The 19,784-nt window shown below is 37.6% G+C and overlaps 3 protein-coding genes across 3 annotated transcripts; 1 reads left to right on the top strand and 2 right to left on the bottom strand.

Annotated features, from left to right (window-relative positions):
- Positions 1 to 49: 49 nt before the first annotated feature.
- On the bottom strand, positions 50 to 1,825 carry CysRS-m (cysteine--tRNA ligase-like protein, mitochondrial). Its single transcript, XM_014230205.3, has 2 exons — positions 1,717 to 1,825; positions 50 to 1,662 (listed from the first exon to the last, which is right to left on the bottom strand). The coding sequence occupies exons 1-2, from the start codon at positions 1,728 to 1,730 to the stop codon at positions 72 to 74; spliced, it is 1,605 nt and encodes a 534-aa protein (XP_014085680.2). The 5' UTR covers positions 1,731 to 1,825; the 3' UTR covers positions 50 to 71.
- A 289-nt stretch (positions 1,826 to 2,114) lies between these two features.
- Positions 2,115 to 2,712, top strand: LOC106614472 (cytochrome c oxidase assembly factor 5). Its single transcript, XM_014230239.3, has 3 exons — positions 2,115 to 2,348; positions 2,399 to 2,494; positions 2,554 to 2,712. The coding sequence occupies exons 1-3, from the start codon at positions 2,244 to 2,246 to the stop codon at positions 2,593 to 2,595; spliced, it is 243 nt and encodes an 80-aa protein (XP_014085714.1). The 5' UTR covers positions 2,115 to 2,243; the 3' UTR covers positions 2,596 to 2,712.
- pea (ATP-dependent RNA helicase pea) lies at positions 2,639 to 7,125 on the bottom strand. Its single transcript, XM_014230237.3, has 3 exons — positions 5,398 to 7,125; positions 4,479 to 5,337; positions 2,639 to 4,427 (listed from the first exon to the last, which is right to left on the bottom strand). Exons 1-3 carry the CDS (start codon positions 6,985 to 6,987, stop codon positions 2,752 to 2,754), a joined length of 4,125 nt encoding a protein of 1,374 aa, XP_014085712.2. The 5' UTR covers positions 6,988 to 7,125; the 3' UTR covers positions 2,639 to 2,751.
- Positions 7,126 to 19,784: the final 12,659 nt, after the last annotated feature.

Genomic DNA, 19,784 nt, shown 5'->3' with positions numbered 1-19,784 from the left:
TTGTGAAATATGCTACGCCGCTACAACGATCCTAAAAAATACATACATATTTTCTTTTTAAATAAACAACTTTATTTCTTACTGTCACTAAAATGCCATGAAGTGCCCTGACTATGATCTTGTATAGTAATTCCATGGTGTTGCAAGCAATTACGCAACTCGTCACAAATTCCAAACAGCTCTTTGTTTTTCCCCGCTACTGCACGTTCGCGTATTAAATGCCTTGATTGTAACAAATCTTCTACAAAATCATCCAAATTGAATTTTGTATTTGCATTTAACGTCTGCGTTTTTGATGCTTCCACAAAACTAAATCCTAGAATATTTAAGTGTTGTTGTATAAAGTTATCAACAGCTGCTATAGCATCCAAACAATTGCTTGTTGTCAAATTAAGTTCAATTTCGCTAACGCCCGCATTAATTTGCCGGCTCACTATGTTTGCTTGTTCCAGCAGTACACCAACACTACGTGCTGTATCGAAATCATCCTTATAACAAGCATCTATATCTTCTTGTGCACGCTGTAAGCCACTAAGCACCTCAGTTGCATTCACTTGAGCAGCACGCTTTTTACCACATAAATACGCATTGCAATCTGCCTTAAACGTTCTAAAACGTTTCAGTGTATTTCTTGAAGTCTGCATTAGCTCATCACTATAGTCTACAGCGTTGCGATAGTTAGACAGTGCACAAGACATGCGAAACTCGTCGGCTGTATAACGTTCCAACATGGCACCGACGGAGATGGTATTCTTCAGCGATTTAGACATTTTTACCGGCTGACCTTTAATATGCAACTGACCGGTGTGTAGCCAATAATTCACCCATTGATGTGTGCTGTGGTAGGCACAACTTTGTGCTTCCTCGTTTTCGTGATGTGGGAATCGTAAATCCAATCCGCCAGCATGGAAGTCCAACTGTTGACCAAAAATCATGCTGGCTAATGTGCTGCATTCGATGTGCCAACCAGGACGTCCGGCGCCCCAAGGTGACGGCCATGATGGTTCATTTTCCAGTTTTTGCGCTTTCCATAACGCAAAATCAGGTGCAGCATTTTTACCACTTGAGAACTTTTCTGGCTCCACATCTATGCTCACTTTTTGTAATTTGCCATAATTTTCACATTTACTAACTGCAAAATAAACGCTACCATCATTACCTTTGTAAGCGCTACCGCTGTCTATGATACGTTTTATGAATTCGACTATACGTGGTATATGCTCAGTTACACGTAGCTTTATATTTGGCTCTTGTATGTTAAGTTGCCCCAAATCAGACCAGAACTCACTTTCGTAAAATCGTGACAACTCACGCCAATCTCTACCACTTTCTTTGCTTTTCAGTATTATTTTATCATCAATATCAGTTATATTCATAGCTGTTACCAAATTCACATTAAAATGCTGACGCAGTATACGTTGTATGATGTCTAGTTTGACGTAGCAACTAATATGACCAATATGTGTAGAGTCGTAAACTGTAGGACCACATGTATACCAGGTCGCATATGTGTCGTTGGGTAGTATCAAAGGAACTTTTTCACGAGTTATACAATTATATATTTGTATGCCAGTATCCTTGCCGCTTAAGGGCTTTTCCCACAATTGTTTGCTGACGAATCGTTGAATTTGGCATGGCCACAATCGGAAGGGCTTCAGAAAACTATAAATAAAGAATTTTAACTATTACTGTTGAACTAGATTTTTATACACTAACCTGCTTTGTGACATTGTTATATATAAATATTATTTTCACTTAATTAATGCCGGTTGTTATCAATTCCTTGCCTCTTATAGTACAATCAGCTGTTCGCAAACAATACGCTTAATGCTGCCATTAAGTAAAATAAAATCACTAAAATCTAATCAGAAATATCGGTATTTGTTAGAAACAAAAATTATGTTTAAGAAACTATCTTGCAGAAACAAAAACAACGCTCACACATATGGATTTTCTAACTACTACACTAAAAACTTTTATTAGTTTCGTGTGTTGGTTTGAAATCCTAAATAATTTTAAATTTATCTACATGCTAATATTTTGTTGCTTTATAACGCTACAAAAATCCACCATCATTATGGCATCTCCTAAAACCGAATCAGCTGTTTTGTTATGAATTCGTTGCATTTGCGAAATTTGTGTTGCTTGAAGAAGTTTTATCGCAGTTATTTTTTAATTGTGTTGAATAATTGTTTATAATTTTTCAATCCTTCAAAGTTTCTTACAACGAAACCCATTGCAAGATGATGCGCTACGAGGGTGATGAAAAATTGGCGGATACCACTGCCTGTGCAGGTGTTAGAGCGGATCTGAAAATGTGCCTGCTAGAAAGTGATTGCTGCCGTATTGTGAGTGATTATGTTTAAGAACAATATGAATTATACAATTTTTAATCTAGGATAAGAATACACCGCGAGAGTGTCTCAAATCAAACAATGTGCCCGAGGAATGTCAAGTACTGAGGAACCTATTCTTTGAGTGCAAACGTTCAATCGTAAGCGCTAAATACTTCTGCCTTTAAATATATTTTTTTAATATTCCATTTACTTAAAGCTTGATACTAGACAACGGTTCCGTGGACGAAAGGGTTATTGATTGATATTAATACTAATTATATTCAATGTTGCTACGACTTCAATATGATTTTACTGTATTAATCTTTTATTTCATAATTCAAATAAAAATATACATTAAATATTAACTTACATTATACATACACGAATTACATTAAATGATAAAAAGGTGTGCAAATTAGTTACGCCTTCGCCGTACGCGTGATATACGCCAAGCATTGGGCTCTTCGTATTTATTGTATAATGGTTCGAGACGTTGATTCTTCTTGAATTTACTCAACTTTGTTGGATCGGAGAAGCGGAAAAATGATGGCGCAAATTCTACCAACCACTTTGGATCGATGGTCGTTACTTCGCGCATATACTCCTTGGTCGTTTGCACGAGCTCGTGGTAAACGACCCACTCGGGCTGACGATTGAATAGCGCGCTTGAAGGATGTATATAAACAACCTGTGAATCGACAAGTGTACGATAACCTTCTTGTGGATCCTTTTTGGATGCATTACGAAAGAAACCCGAGCAGATGGCCTTTTGTATGCGCACAGAATTTTTGCCCGCCGATACAACATCCAATTTATGACGATCCATTATGCCAAGCAACTGTTTGCGCACATCTTGCGAACGTTTGAGTGTACGTATTTGCACGAAGTTCTCATAACACCATGCATTTGAGAATTTGTTATTTTTCCAACTGTTGTAGACGGCAAGTAGTGTTAAATGATCGCCTTCGGGTTGATTGAATTTTGCCTTCTTCTGATCAGCCAAGGCTTGTTTGTCCTTCGGACGATAGAACACATTCTGTACGCTTAACATAGAAACAATAGTGAGCACTTCATCGGAGCATTGCAATGCCACCGACATTATGAGCATTTTCGATAGATTTGGTTCCAGGGGAAATTCGGCCATACGTCGACCCAAACGTGTCAGCAAACCCTCATCGTCCAGCGCGGATAATGAATGCAAGTTCTCTAAAGCCATAACCAAGGATTCGACAGGCGGTGCGTCCATGAAATCGAAATGTAGCAAATCATTTATACCCATTGTCTTCAGTTGCAACACGGTCATCGCTAAATTCGTGCGCTGTATTTCCGGCACTGGTGTAGGCAACATCTCGTCACGATATGCGCGCTCCGTATACAAACGATAGCATTTGCCGGGACCTGTGCGCCCAGCACGACCGGCACGCTGTTTGGCGGCCGCTTGCGAAATTGGTGTGACCACCAGCGAGTCCATGCCCGTTTTCGAGTTGTATACTTTTTGTTTGACAAAACCCGGATCAACGACATAGAAGATGCCATCAATTGTTAGTGAGGTTTCAGCAATATTTGTGGCAATTACGACTTTGCGACTGCCCGCTGGTGCCGGATCGAAAATACGCGTTTGCATTTCGGATGGCAACGCTGAATACACTGGCAGTATAATTAATTCGGGCACATCGGGTCCCAAACTTTTCATGCGTTCGTAGAGTATTTCGCAAGCGGTGTCAATCTCCTCCTGACCCGTAAGGAAAAGCAATATATCGCCTGGTGGTTCGCGCAAATGTATTTGCATCACAGTGATCAGTGAAGCATCTAAATAGTCTGTTTCTGGTTCTTTGGTGTACAATACTTCCACAGGAAATGTACGACCCGGTATAGTGAAAATAGGCGCTTCAAAGAAGTACTGTGAAAATTTCACCGCATCCAGCGTAGCGGAAGTGACGATCAGCTTCAGTTCGGGCCGCTTTTGTACGGCACCTTTTAGTAGACCGAAGAGCACGTCAGTGTGTATAGTACGTTCGTGCGCTTCATCCAACATTATAACGGAATATGATTTCAAATCAGACTCCATTAGACATTCGCGCAATAACATACCTGTTGAAGGAGAATTAGTAAAATTTTGACATAATTCAGTGCGTAACATACCGTCTGTCATGTATTTGATCACCGTTTCGGGACTAGTACAATCCTCGAAACGTATAGTGTAGCCCACTTCTTGCCCCAGGCGGCAACCAAACTCCTCAGCCACACGTTTTGCCACAGACATGGCCGCCACACGACGCGGCTGTGTGCAACCAATTTTGCCGCGCGCTGTGAAGCCACTTTCTGCCAAGTATTGCGTAATTTGTGTCGTCTTGCCGGAGCCTGTCTCGCCAATGACAATTAGTATTTGATTATCGGAGACAGCTTTAATGAGGTCATCGCGCAGTTTGTAAATGGGCAGCGATTGACGTTGTTCCAGCAATGACATGTCTGTCTTTTTACCAAAGGACGATTTTTTGCCGCCAATAACGTGTTTCTTCCACTCGGGCACTTCAATGGCGGCGCCGGAACCAATGCCACGTGTGTTTGTCATAGCGCGAGACTCATCCTCATCGGGCAGCGGATCAATCCAGTTGCGACTCATGTTTGTCGGAGCGACGGCGTCTTGCTCGCGCTGTAACATTTTCTGTTCGCGACGTTCCTTCGATAAAGCGGACTGCATCATGGCAGCTTGTGCCAATGAACCATCGGGATTCTTAACAATGCGCACGGGTGAGAGATCGTGCAATGCGCGTCCATGCCCGGAGAGAAATGGTGGTTCCTCCTCTACAATTTCTATTTCTATGTCAGCTTCATCGTCCTCCTCCTTTTGTATTAGACCAGTTTCCTCGTCAAAATCAGGCATTTCACTGCGGTCAATGACACCGGAGCTAATCATCTGTTTAATTTCCCAACGTTCCGGACTGGATATGCGCGTGACACGTTTACGCGAATCACTCTCATCATTGTCCATGCTGCCGCCCTTTGCAATTGAATTGGTTGTTAGTAGACAATCATAACCCTTATTATATAAACCACTTACTTGTAAATTTAGCAACGAAGTACCGCTATATGGCCGATCAGGATTACGATCCCTCATCTCATCCTCCGGCGCCACATGCGATAACGGATTCAAATCCCTACCACTTGCTTGATCCACCTCTTTCATAGAAAGTGATACCTTTTGTCCAGCGATAGACATCACCTTCACTTTCACATTTGTATTTCGCTGCACGACTTCCGTGACATCAGTTACACGACCCTCGGAACGAAGTTGTGAAATATGCACCAATCCCTCCCAACGTTTACGCAATCCAAAAAGCTGCACAAAACAACCGAACGGCACAATATTCGCCACTTTGCCGGAATAAATTTTACCTGGTTCTGGATCATCAGGTAGTGTTGCTGGTGGTGGCATTTTTTCATTTCGTCCAAGACGATCTTCGGAGTTGGAACGCGAGCGCTTACGTCTGCTTTGTTCATTACGGTCTCTTGAGCGAGATCTTCTTCTGTCGCTACGCTCATTGCGCTCACGAGACCTTGAGCGACGGCGGCGGTCGTGCGAACGTGATCGACGTCTGCTGCTACTACTAGTGCTATGACCGTGCGAACGTGTACGTGAGCGACGCCTACGTGCACTACGATAGTCTTCACGTTCACGTTCTCTGTCCCGTTCATGCATCCGTCCACGATCACGCGATTTACTACGGGAACGTCGACGTCTGTCATGTTTTCGCCGCTCACTTGGTGAATATGAACGTGATCGTCTATCTCGGCTTCTTTCGCGACGACTACTGCGTTCGTGTCTGCTAGCGTGTTCTTTCGAACGCGAACGGGAACGGGAGTAGCGGTCAAGCTTTTTCTTCTTTTCTGATTTTACTTTAACATCTTCGTATTTCCTTTGCGCACTTGGCGCTAGTGCTTCCAATTTGTCCATAGTATCATCAATATCCCTTTTACTAGGTTTCTCGTCACTTTTTATTCGTTTACTAGGAGCTAAAGCTTCTAATTCAGCCATCATGTCATCGACATCGTCTTTTTTGATTTTGTCGTCACTTTTACGTTGACTTGGTGCCAGTGCTTCCAGTTCAGCCATTGTTTCGTCGATGTCATAGTCTTTTTTACTTTGCTTACGTTTACTTGGTGCAAGCGCTTCTAGCTCATCCATAACGTCGTCTAAGTCATCATCCTTCTGGGACTTGTTTCTTTTGTTTTTGTTGTTATCTTTCTCACATTCCGATTCGGATTCACTAGACGTACTCTCGTTGGCACTTTCACCACCACTGCTATATGTTTTACTAAACTTATCATTTGGCAATGCCAAACCTGGAAACATGCGCGTCAATTGGTCCGCTTTTGCAGTTTTGATGCTACCATTGCCTTCTAGTTCTGCAGTGTCTCTGTCCGGCTTCATTAAATTGATAATTCTCTGAAGATTCGTAACAAATGAATCTGGAAATTCAGCACCATTTTCATGCAGCGCTTTGCGAAATGAATCAAACGTGGAATTTTTATGTTCCAAATCGATTATAAACTCCGCTAAATCTTTGTCGTTTAGACCCAAGTGATTCTCCAACTCGGTGCAAATTTTTGAAACCAACGACAAGTATTCTAATCGCCGTAACTCCTCCATGTTGTATTTATGTAGAATGCGGCTTTTTTCAATATTTAGAACTCATATAAAATTAGTTTTTGCAATCAGTGCGAAAAAATGTGAAAGATTTATTATAAATGCTTGTAAACGTAAACTAGACAAGTGTTGACAATCAGCTGGTGTAGAAAACAGTGTTGCAAATGTCCAAGGCGTAGTGTTGTGCAGCAGTTCATTTACTAATTTCAGAAATGGAGCGCAAGGAATGGATTGTGGAACGTATGTAAATATATAAATTTCAAAAGATGCAAATTTCAATAATACAAAATGAAATAATATCGAAAAAATATCAATAAAAGTATATAAAAATAAGTGTTTTATTTTTATTTTTTGCTTGGCCATAGGGAAGCTGTCATAGTAGATGATTCCTGAAAGGGCTACATATACGAGTATTACTGGATTCCAGGCCCAAGGGCATTCCGGGAAACGAAATAGATGATGAAATTGCCAAATGTGTCATCCGTTTGACTACCAAACCATTTCAGGACATACGCAAGTCGTTAAAAACGATACAAAATGAAATTTCCAAAAGGGCTGACAGACGGGTCAAGGTGAGATGGAGATGCCTTAGGGGCATACAGGATCGCCAAAGTCATGTGAAAGGGAGCGAAAGGAAAACACGCAAGCGTTCTAGTCCCACGGTCTCGAAAAGACGATGACACATGTAGAAAGTGTTCGGTCTTATCGAGAACTCGGTTTAGATATCTAGTTTCGCAGTTTAAGGGACTGGAGGAACTAACAGAATTAGATATCAAGTCTGTATTAAACTTTGCAAGAAGTGTTGACGTCCTACATGACATACACTTCAGCTTGTATTATTAATGAACCGCCATCTGGCAATACAAAGTACATGCAGGTCTATGTATGGCGTAACAGCCAGCCACTATAACCTAACCTAACCTATGTATCTACTACAATTATTTGTATGTTTTCACCTGGAATACGCTGTGATCATTTGTAGGTCATATGATCAAAATTCGTTCAATAAAATTGAGTGAATTGAAAATATTGAAAAATCATATACCATCATACAATTTTCTTCAAAAGTTTTTGGATTTTTTTCAGTTGCGACACGCCTAGCGATCAGCGTGGCTAATATTTTTATTGTTGTATAAAAAAATTAATATTATTTACTTAATTTACAGTTTTCACTTTTCGCATTATTCTTCTGCATTTTCACTTCAGCATGCCAATTTTTTTGGCAGTTGAAATCAAAAGATATTTTTGTTTTTTGAAAAAATAATGTCCAAAGTTATTTTTCAAAGATTTGCTTTATTTCTCTTATGCATCATTAAAAGTTTTCTCCGCAAGTATTCACTTGAACTTTTGCTCTGAAAATGGCAAAAAATGCAGAAAACTCGCTTTCTTATGTCAAAGTTTAAAACACACACACAAACAAAAAGCAAAAACATAAAAACTAAAAATGCGACGAATGCCGAAGAAAACAAATATGCGACAAAGCGCAAATGCAGCAATTCCGATTTTTGTATGTATATATGATGTCGTGTTTGTACGAATATATTATATGTGTGTATGTATATAATGGAATATGCTATTGTTTATATATATATGTATTATGTATGGGTGCGCTTGTACCTTTGCTTACGCCCATTTTCCTACAAACTTACACCTGAATGGGAGTTCACGCAAAACTTCAATTGAATTTCCGTTGTGCCATTTTCGCACTTGACTTTTGCCTTTGGATTGAGGCATTGTGACAAGTTTACACAGAAAGTGGCGATTCAAGCAGTCAGTTCCATAGTTTCAGCCACTTGCTGAGCGCTGCAACTAATCCCCTTCTTAATTAGTTTCTTAACCAACGCCGCACAAATTTAATGATCAAATCAAAAATCTAGAGAATTTTCTACGTTTATACATACATATAGATATGTATAGATATGCACATGCATGCACTTAAAACTCCACGCCACCCACACACCGTAGGAGAAGCAGCATTCGGCTAAGCTCTTGCCACACATCGCCCATTTTGCATGTCCGCATTCAAGTTGGCAAAGCGGAAGTTTCCAGTCGATTTATATGGTCTTTCATTTGCTCGCTCAATTGAACTTATCGATGGCACATTAAACTGTCGGCTTTTTAATTAAGTTCATAACATACTTTTTTAGACATCGGCAGCTGGTGAGAACTTTCACCTTATCATCTTTAGATATGCCAAGCAGATATGGGAAGTGAAAAGTTGATAAAGTGGAATCAAAATAATAAAGTTGAAATAGTTCAATCGGAAGGAAATTCAGTTGAATGGACAGGAAGCGCAGCTGTGCTTCGTTTTGCATGCAAAATCAAAGAACGATTTCTTTCTAAAAATGTGGAGCAAAGTTTAGCAAAGACATCTGCATTCTGCACTAGTGTAGTTTGTAGTGGTTGCTTTGCCTTCTGCTCGATTTGCAGAATCGTATCGTAGTATACAACGTCATATTGCAAAGAAGAAAATATAATATAATGAAGACATACAGCAACTGTGGTTTCATAGTAGATGAGGGGATTAATGTGTGCTCTTAAACAGTTCTAGTACTTTTCTATCAAGGTATGAGACGATTCCATTAAAGTAAAAAACAATATAAGAATGTGTACCGATTTTGTTCAAAAAAGGAAACCAGAAGAGTTTTCGTGTGAATTATTAACTTGATTCGAGGTGTTTGATTCAAGTTATTATAAAGACATATTGTACATTTGTAGACCAATTTGGTTCATATTCGAAATATATAAGGCATGTTTTTTTAGACCTGAGGTTTTCAAGAAGAAATAAAAGGCATATAATTCAATATTAAGGCCAATAATTTAGCTTTGTTTTAAAAATAAGGGTTTGCCAACCGCGACTGGCTCGAATAAATTCCAGGCTAGAGGCCCACGTCTTCTGTTAAATATCCACATATCATAGTGTTAAAAGAACACGTCCTCACCACAGGCCCACGATAGGCGAGATAATGCGCTCATTGATCGTTTCGTTTCTAACAAAGTGTGTTTCATCGCTGAACAAATTTTTTTTGTGAAACTCGAGATCAATTGGCATCTGGTTTTGCGTCCATTCAAGGAACGTGCAATGCACTTGATGGTTGTTCTACTTCAATACTTGAATGAGTTTCATTTTGTAAGCCTGCAAACCAAACCGAGGTCGTTTCGCAAAATCTCCCATAAAGCGAGTCTGCTTCGATACTCTGGTCCACAACAGCAGTAATAGCGCCTTCGGTCCGCTCTGAGGAGACGCATAATCTAATCTGCTAAGCGATTATGTCGACCAAATATTGCGAGTTTATTTACACAAATCGTGCAAATTTATTACCCACATCATTGTGCGGTTCGTGCGACACATCGAGTATATCTCAGGTAACGCTCAAACACGAATGCAAGTAATACTTTTGGATAAAGAATTTATTAAACCAACGTTTTCTCAGCGTTGAGACTGTGGACAGCTTAAATACTTCGCATCACTGACTGCACTGTTTAAAGTGCAGCGCAGCGCTACAATGTGTCCGTTTGTGTAAATAAACTCTGACAGTGGTGTCTGACACTGGCGGATATGCGTGCCAAATCATCGTCTTCCTCAAACACGCACACATGCAAACACACACGTACACACATAACCCGAATCCATCCGTGCCGCATCAGCATTTTGTCATTTGTCACCCACCCGCTCCGGCATTTCGCAACAATATTTTCTATGGCAGTCCATTTATTGTGCACATTTGTATAGTATGCATGCATGAGTGTGCGTGCCTATGTGCGCTTACATGTGTATGTAGGCCACAGCTAAGAATTGAGCGCATGCCATCAAGGACGTGAGCTGTCATTGTAATTTGTCATCAAGTTTGGTATGCCGTTCCTGTTGCTGTTGCTGTTGCTTTGGCTGTGACTGTTGCTGTCTCCACTGCTGCTGTGACTCTGTTGTTGGCAACATGTTACCTCGGCGCCGTTGTTGCCATTGTTGAATCTTTAGCTTGCTGTGTTTACTGCTATGTTTACTGTTGCTCTTCTTCGCCCACAATTGCCAGTGTCAACTTGGCACTGACTCAACATATAATAATAACAATAAAAATAACAACAACAATACAATAATAAATGCTTGTACTAGTAGAATGGTTACTGTAGGCAGGAGACATACGAACTGTACAACTATACAATCGCTGTGATGCACTCGAGCTGTTCCCAATGCCGCATTACTGCCTCCAACGGCTGTCGGTGTTGTTGGCATTAGAAAATGATGAGCATGAAAATATCAGAATTTCATTGTCGCATTGTAAACATAGTGATGCAATGACAATGACCGTTGATGGTCGTTATTATGTCGTGTAGCGGTCAACAGGCAAGGAGCGCATTAATGCAAATTGAAAACGCTTAATTGTGTGATTTGTGAGGGTAATACTTGGTTTCGAAAAAAAGCAAAAAAAAAAATGTATATTCAAAATTAAGTTTAACAAGTAACTCTGGCTTAACTGAAGCCATAATACCCTTCACAGGTACATTTTTTATAACATAAAAAGGTATAAAAAGATTTTTATCTTGATTTTGATCGTTCAGTTTGTATGGTTAGTAATCCGATCTGAACAATTTTTTCGCTTCCATTCCATTGAGATTATACTGTTGCCTTTGACAATAATCTATGCTAAATTTCGTGAAGATATCTATAACATAAACTGTAGAAGACTGATCTGCTGCAACAAAACCGTTTCTCCATTTAACTTTTCAGTTAAAATTGCTGCTTCAAGAATATTTCTGATGATCTTTTTAATGATCCTGATCTTCCACCACCATCACCGAAAAGTTCATCGTTGAAATTTAAATCATGCATTGTTTTGTGCAATGCTTCGAGTGATTGTTAAGGTTTGATTTGCTTCTCGACAATTGGCATTTTACTGAAAATTACAACAATTTTTGTTTTAAAACTTCACAAAATATAACTCTCGCGTCTCTTAGTTTCATTAAGAATTCGCATATAGTGTTGCTACACCCCTCTGCGTAAAACTTCTTAGGTGCGGTGCTTCAACTTACTGAAATTATCGCTCTCACAGACAGACGAACAGACAGCTAACCAGAATTCAACTCGTCCCGTCATACTGATCATTTTTGTGTATTGCTTTACAAGGAGTCAAAAAAATGGTTAAATCGGATATGTGTGAAATATTATACGGCTCATTCTGAACAACTTGGCCTACGAGAATATGGGTCTAAAACTGCTTTAGAGTCAGCGATTTTTGAGGCAAAATTTATCTTTTGGGGATTATAAAAATTTCTACGTCAGTTATTGATATTTTCGAATGAAATTTAATATATACATAGTTGCATTTTGATATTCTATTGTTCCTGGGTCGGAATCGGCCAGATTGGACAACTATATCACATATCTACCATACAACCGTTTATTCAGATTTTTTTCCGGTATAATGCTAACTAAGAGCTCGTAATTTTGCAGAGCTGTTCCCTATTAAATACTTAACAATGACAGCGAAAATAAAGAAAATCGCACAACAGTACAGTTAATTTTGGAAGTACAGTTAATTGCCAGAAGTTCGGAAATACTGTTATTTGATAACAATATTTCATTTTCCAATCAATTTTATTTAATTAGAAGTTTTGTCATAAGTGGCAGCCCTTCACAAAAATATTTTCAACTTTAAAATTTATAAGAGTTCTGCATTTTGTGGTGTTGCTACCAATTATTATTTTTCCATTCCAAGTTTAAGACAGACGGCAACTTTTTATAATTTTTTGTTTTAAATCAGTGGAGTATTGCACCGATGTTTTGTTCTTTGTCTTCACTGTGGTACTCTGTTCTCTACTAGCATTTTGAATTTGTTGTAGTTTTTTTTTTAATTTAAATTTTACTTCTTGCTTCACACTAAAAGCCGTTAACCACCCATCAGCACCTTCCTCGCCAGCGTAAAAAATCAAAACAACCACAACAGCTTCAACAAAAGCGCATTGCCATCATTTAACGTTAAAGTTAACAACAAACTTTTTGGCGGCTACGTGATATGTCGCGTCAAATATTTGCTTACCATAGAGAGATCATTCATGTGTCTCCGCTGTCTCCACTGTCTCCTCTGTCTCTTCGCAGTTTCACAGTAAAAAAAAAGCGCATCATATCCGTAAACTTGGGACTAGCGGCAGCAACGCAAAGTCTCGCAGCAGAAAAATAGAAAAGTGAAAGACAGCGAAAAGCAAGCGCACAATTAAAAGAATGCTAAAGTAAACAAAAGTATAAAGTACAATAACAACAACCATAAACAATAGAGAATAGACGTGCAACAGCATCGTTCAGCAGGCAGCAGTGTGGAAGTGTGCAAAGCAGTGTAATTGTGCGCATATGTGCTTACATACCATACATACAGATATAAAGACAATATGTGCACTATACGCTAACGGAGAGTTATATATGCGTAGTACGGAAACGGAAATGCACACCATAGAAATTATACAAGTGTATGTGGAAGAGCGCAAACACGAGCAGCGTAGAGTCAAATAACGCAAAGAATTGCAAGAAGTATACACACATCCACACATACATATAATACAACTATGTCCACATATTATATAATAGCAAAATGAAAAAAAAACACGCGCAACAACAACAATCATGTAGTTAACTGCTTTTCCGCACATACGACGGTTTTATTATGCCTTGTTCTTTTCTCTTTTGTCTTGCTGCGTTTATGCAAGTAAACTACGAGTATGACTTTATAAAGTCAGGAAAAAGGCACAAAAACCAGCTTTTAAAATAAATACAACTTGGAAGGTTTTTGTCATTATTATACTCATACTTGCTGACATTTCTTTGTAAAGTTAGAGCAGTGTAGCTTGTGAATACAAACCGAATAGTTTTGGACTTAGAGCTCGTAAATTTTTAATTTATTATAACTACCAAAAGCTCAAAAAAAAAGCTCGAAAGCTTTAAGCTCACACATGCTTAAAATAATTTGAAATTAACTTTCGAGAAGATTGTCTTCATCTCTCTTAGTATTGGATCTAGAGCTCGTAGGTTGTTATTTTATTATAGATAAGATCAAAAGCTCTAAAAAAGCTAAAAAGCTTTAGTTTCACATATATATAATCAAAAGAGTTTGGAGTTAAAATTCGAGAAAATTATCTCATCTCTCTTATTATTGTATCCAGAGCTCCTAATCTTTTAATTTATTATAACTAAGATCAAAAGCTCAAAAAAATCTCGGAAGTTTTAATCTCACATACATATAATCAAAATAGTTTGGAGTTATTATATGAGAAAATTATCTAATCTATCTTATTATTGGATCTAGAGCTAGTAGCTAGTAAGTTTTTAATTTATTATAGCTAAGGTCAAAAGCTTAAACAAAGCTCGAAAGCTTTAGTTGCACATATACTCAAAATAATTTGAAGTTAACATTCGAGAAGATTGTCTCTCTTTCTCTTTGTATTGGATCTAGAGCTTGTAAGTTTTTATTTTATTATAGTTAAGATCAAAAGCTCTAAAAAAGCTCGAAAGCTTTAGTCTCACAAAAAAAGTTGAACTGTACATAAAACTTTGGTCGATTTTGGCCTGCCAAATTTTGTTTTTCGATGAGAATCAAAAACTGGTAGTTGACCAGTAGCGACTTCGAAAAATACTGTTTCGAGAAAAAAGCGTTCAAAGATAAACTGATGGACCTGGCTGAACTGAGCGGCTACACATTAAAAGGCTGTAACTCAAAAACTATTTGAAAAATCGACTTAAAATTTTAGTATGTTATGTTTAAAGCTATAACTTATCAAAATATGAAACAAATTTAATTTCACACTAGCTGATGCTCTAAGACCTAAATTAGTAATTGTTGACCAGTTGATCCTAACCTGATCGCTCCAAAACATAATATTGCTTAATTTTTCTTATGGTTTCGGCAGCTGATTTCTATGTGATGAAGTGTCTAAGTGTTCAAATTGATCAGCATGACGAGATTGGTTGCTTTCCGGATGTAAGTCTGTCGGTGCAAACGGTAACTAGAATAAAAATTGAAAAATCTTGACGTAAATTAGTGCACTTGTCCATTAGCGCTCCGAGGAGGTTTTATTGCAAATCGGACCATTGCAATGCCCACAGAATGCAGTTAAGTGAAAAACTATAAAGTGCTATAACTAGGCTTAGTCAATATAGGCATATGAGGGGCATATTTTTTCGAAAAAGGAGCTCCTGAAATATTTTATGTACACATCTCATAAACTTCTTAAGCTATACATATTTTTTTCAAGATTTAAATTCGTTAAATCTTTCATCACGTATAGTCTGATATAACCTCTCTCACATTCTCTCTGATGTAAAGCCTTTAGTCGCAAAACATAAGGAATGTAAGTGGAAAAAGCAATAGAAGCAAAACAAATGCGGAAAAAGACTGCAACCGCAGCGCACTTAAATTGTACGTGAGTGCACCATAAAGCGGTAAAACGCAAACAAACACGCATATTGTGGTCCTTAACTAAATACAACAAATAAAACAACAACAAACGCAGCAATAGCGACTACAGCAGTACCATAAAGAAACCGAGCAATGTGAAATAAAGACTCACGTCAGTGGAGTGCCTTAAAGCAACTGATGCGTTAAAGGTCAAATCTATATGCCATTCAAGTTAAAAATGGCAAACAAAGCATACATACATACAAGTATATACAGCATAAAGGCGCTCACATTTATTATGTGTGTGCAAGTGTATATGTGGGGAAGGTACTAATTAAATCAAAAGCTTTGAAATACTGCAGAAAAAAATATTCTACAAAATTCAATTTGTTGCGAATTGAGGTTTGTATAGTCTTATTGGAATACAAGCAACTAGAGTTTTGATATTCACGCCAACAAACGTGTGACTAGTTTTCTAGTTACTCTCAGCCGCATCAGAATAGCATAGGTACTCATAAATGTACTTGATATACCCTTAACTGGATATATTAAGTTTGTCGCGAAGTTTGTAACAGAAGGAAAGCTCGGCGACGCTATAAATTGTATATATAAATGATCAGGGTGACGAGCTGAGTCGATTTAGCTATATCCGTTTATCTGCCTGTCTGTCCGTCTGTATATACGTGAAATCTCTCAGTTTTCGAGAAATCCATCTGAAGTTTTGCACACGTCCTTTTATCCTCCATAATTGAGGGGACCGCCTATATCGAATCACTTTAGGATATAGTTGCCATATCATCAAGTGGTCAACATAAACCGTGGTGAAATACGAAGTGTAAACATTTTTCATACATATGGTCCAATAAATATTTCGATTCACCGCCCGATGGCGCAACTATCACAAGAGAAATGAACTATTGAGTAGGACAGGTATATTGGTCTCGCAGTTATGCTTTGACTGCGTCAGAAAGTACAATATCGGTCGGTGATTCGATTCTTGTTTTTAAAAGATTGAAATCAAAGGTCACTTAGATGCTGTATACGGTGACTCTTCTTCTTCGATGATTACTGCCAAAACTCCGGACTCCTAGAGCTCTGGAAACAGCTGCCAAGAAGGATGACCAGACAAAAGTCCACAATATAGTGTTGACAGACTGACGATTGAGGTTGTGCGCGAAAGCTGAGATAGTAGGAACCTAAAAAAACTGCATAGGTTCTATCTTGTATGAAGCATGGGAAAGCTTTCGACGCGATGGGTACTGCGTCTGATTATTCCGAACATTGAGTGCAACCATGAAAACACTTTACAGTGGGTAATTGAAGGTATTGTAGAGCAATCCGAAGGATTTTCTGCGCCATGACCGCTGACGAAACATGAATTCACACCAGACACCAGTCGATGGAATTCACTATGCGAACCCTGCCCTAAAGAAATTAATCTCTAGAAAACGTATTTTTGGTTAAAAAAGTTGGATCGCTGTGCCAAGTATATCGAACTTAGAGGAGACTATGTTAAAAATAAAAATAGCGTTAAATCAAAATTTAGTTTCAGGTTAAGTATTTATCGAATTAACATATCAAGAACGGGACTACCACTATATTATATGGTAAAAGTTACTGAAATTACATCTCCATGAAGCAATTAAAAGTGCAGACATTTTAAAGTTCTTTGAAATAATTCCACATATTTATTAGTAATAAATGTTATCAGTTGATTTAATCGTCACGTTTTTATGCCATTCATTATTTCATTCAAAGATTTATAAAAGATATTCAATCTATACATATAAAAAGGTAAGTATATATTATATATGCAAAAGCAAAATTACTTACTAAATTCGATATCAGAAATCGAGAAAGGTTATTTACGTGCACATGTCCTTTCACAACTTGATCTAAAGTTCAAACTCTGCAAATACACAAAAAGGGCAGACAGTCATTCGAGTCGTAATTACCCAGTGGTAAGCATCATTGAATACAGTAACAAAAAAACAGATGTCTTTCAATTATGACACTTTATATGTCAAAAAGCAGTTTTGAGCTTTGTGGAAGATCCTATAAAAGTACCAGCTTGTCACTGGGTTGTTCTTTAACAGGCTCAAAACTGAAGAAAATCACTAAAACTGTAACATGTATGATCGTCAGGTCTGTATAGTGCCAGTTAGTGCTTGGTATATTTTATTTTATGGTAGTGAAAGTGTAGCTAGATTAGGTTACCTGAAACTGATTCTTGACTAGTTATGTTATATCAGCAAAATCGTATACCAAATAATCTCATTTTACAAAGATTTCGAGAGTAAGAATCGTTCAAATAATTTTGTCTTTCCGTTAGTGTGGAGTGTGGAGACCTCATCGATTATAAATATCGGTTTCGCAGTTTGCAGAATATACCTGGCAAATCAAATCGGAAATTTTATTTAATTTCCGATTGTTTCCTCTGAGGGTTAGGAGTACGAATTAGGCGAATTTTTGGAAATAATTTAGATATCGTTTTGAATAATGTTACTCTATGGTAATGTGACGAGATTCGACCAGTTCTGAATGCCTGCTTGTAGTGGTAAATACAAACAGAGATCTAATTTTTACTGCTGGGGGTAAAGTTTTAGTATATATATAAATATATGTATATAATATGGTATATATGTATGTATATATATATTAAGCTGTATCATTTTTAGGTTACCTTGTTCAATTAAAACACAAGCTAAAAGCTTTCAGGTAAGTTTAGCTTTAAATTTTCTGCTAAAACAATATTTCACTTCGTTTTTACACTGCCCAACTGTAAAGCTACAAAAAAAAATAATTTTTCCTATGTCATTTATTTGTAAAATGAAAAGTTAGGAACACAACTCTAAATATTAATATTATACGTGGCTTCTTTTTTTCCTTTCTTGAAAATGTAAGCTCTGTGTTTCACTTGAAAAAAATTGTATCTAAAAATTACACACCCTAATACAAATATGCGTGTGTTTCACGTATGCGCGTCGCTTATCAATTAATAAAAATCATTGCCTACTTTTCTGCGCTGGAAAAAAAACATGCATTTGCATACATAAAAACACATGCATAAGCATACATTCATGCAAATATCTATGTATGTGGGTAGTATATGTTTGATTACGGTCGCATTTGGTAGTCGTTTCTCGCTCATTATTTTTCTATCTCTTCAAGCATATCGCACTCTGCATTCCAATTCGTTGCTTTTTTTTTCTCAGTTCTTCTGACATGCTCTGATTTTCTTATGCAACGCCTGCTTTAATGTCAATAATTTATTTTCGCTTTGATTTAGTGTTGTTGGCAATGCGACATATGCTGCCACACCTACACAAATAGAGTGCTAGTAAGCATATGTAGAGAGCGGAGCGGAGGAAGGCGCTGGCGCACACCTGATAAATAAATAAAAAGGATAAAACTACGCGAGTAAAGTGTCTGTCGGATTCTGTTTGTTTACTTTAGTAGTTGAAATTGAGAAGCTAGAGCAAATAGCATATATTATTAGCATACTTTGTGGCGCACATGCTTGTTAGTTGAAGATGTGTGTTATGGGTGGCTTATATAATATGTGTTGTAAACTTTCTTTAGCTGCTTTTATAAGTGTGCGTGCATATTTGCCATATATAATATATATGTATATATGTGTATTTATGATAAATAACACAGCGTATACATATCTATCGGCCAACTGAATTGTTGTTTTGATAGTATTAAATAGCAAGCATCACCTGTCGTTTGGCGGCATTCCACTTTTTGTTGCATTGAAAGTCAGACGAAAGTAATTTATTACAAACAGATTGCGATCTATTAACTATATATGTGTGCGTCTGTATTTGTTTATGTATGTAAATATATAGCTATACATGTATAAGAATGTATATACATATAGCGTATAAATATAATATGCAGAAATCTTTGAATTTTGAGTAAAATTTATAAAATAAAACATTGAAACTATTTCATGTGTGCATTTTCACATATGTATGTACAATATGTAAATAAAATATAATATAATAACTTCTCAGACAGTTTTTGATGCTTGAATCAAATGCACGGGTTAAAGACACCTGAGAATATACGCGCTATTTTACAGCCGACAGTACAATAAGACGAAAACACAAGCCAGGCTGTTAATCTGTGAATAGTGTTTATGATCGTGATACACTAACAGTCAATCATGCACAATTTTGGTTTCGTCGCTCCCATCCCAATAATTTTGATGTCAAAAATACACGATGCTCTTTATAAAGTTTTTTTGTTTGTTGAAAATATTAATAAAATATTGGAAATCGTAGAGCCCGATCGTCTGTAAGCAGTATTCTGCTTGCCAATTTGTAACAATTTAAATAAGACAGTATACAAAAACAGAAAAGCTCGATGTATGGGTGCCACACGAGTAAACGCCGAAAACATCATATACCAAAA

This window comes from Bactrocera oleae, chromosome 4 (assembly GCF_042242935.1).
Source record: "Bactrocera oleae isolate idBacOlea1 chromosome 4, idBacOlea1, whole genome shotgun sequence".
Classification (NCBI taxonomy): domain Eukaryota; kingdom Metazoa; phylum Arthropoda; class Insecta; order Diptera; family Tephritidae; genus Bactrocera; species Bactrocera oleae.
The sequence above is the reverse complement of the archived record's forward strand: the minus strand, read 5'-3'. Positions and strand labels throughout refer to the sequence as shown.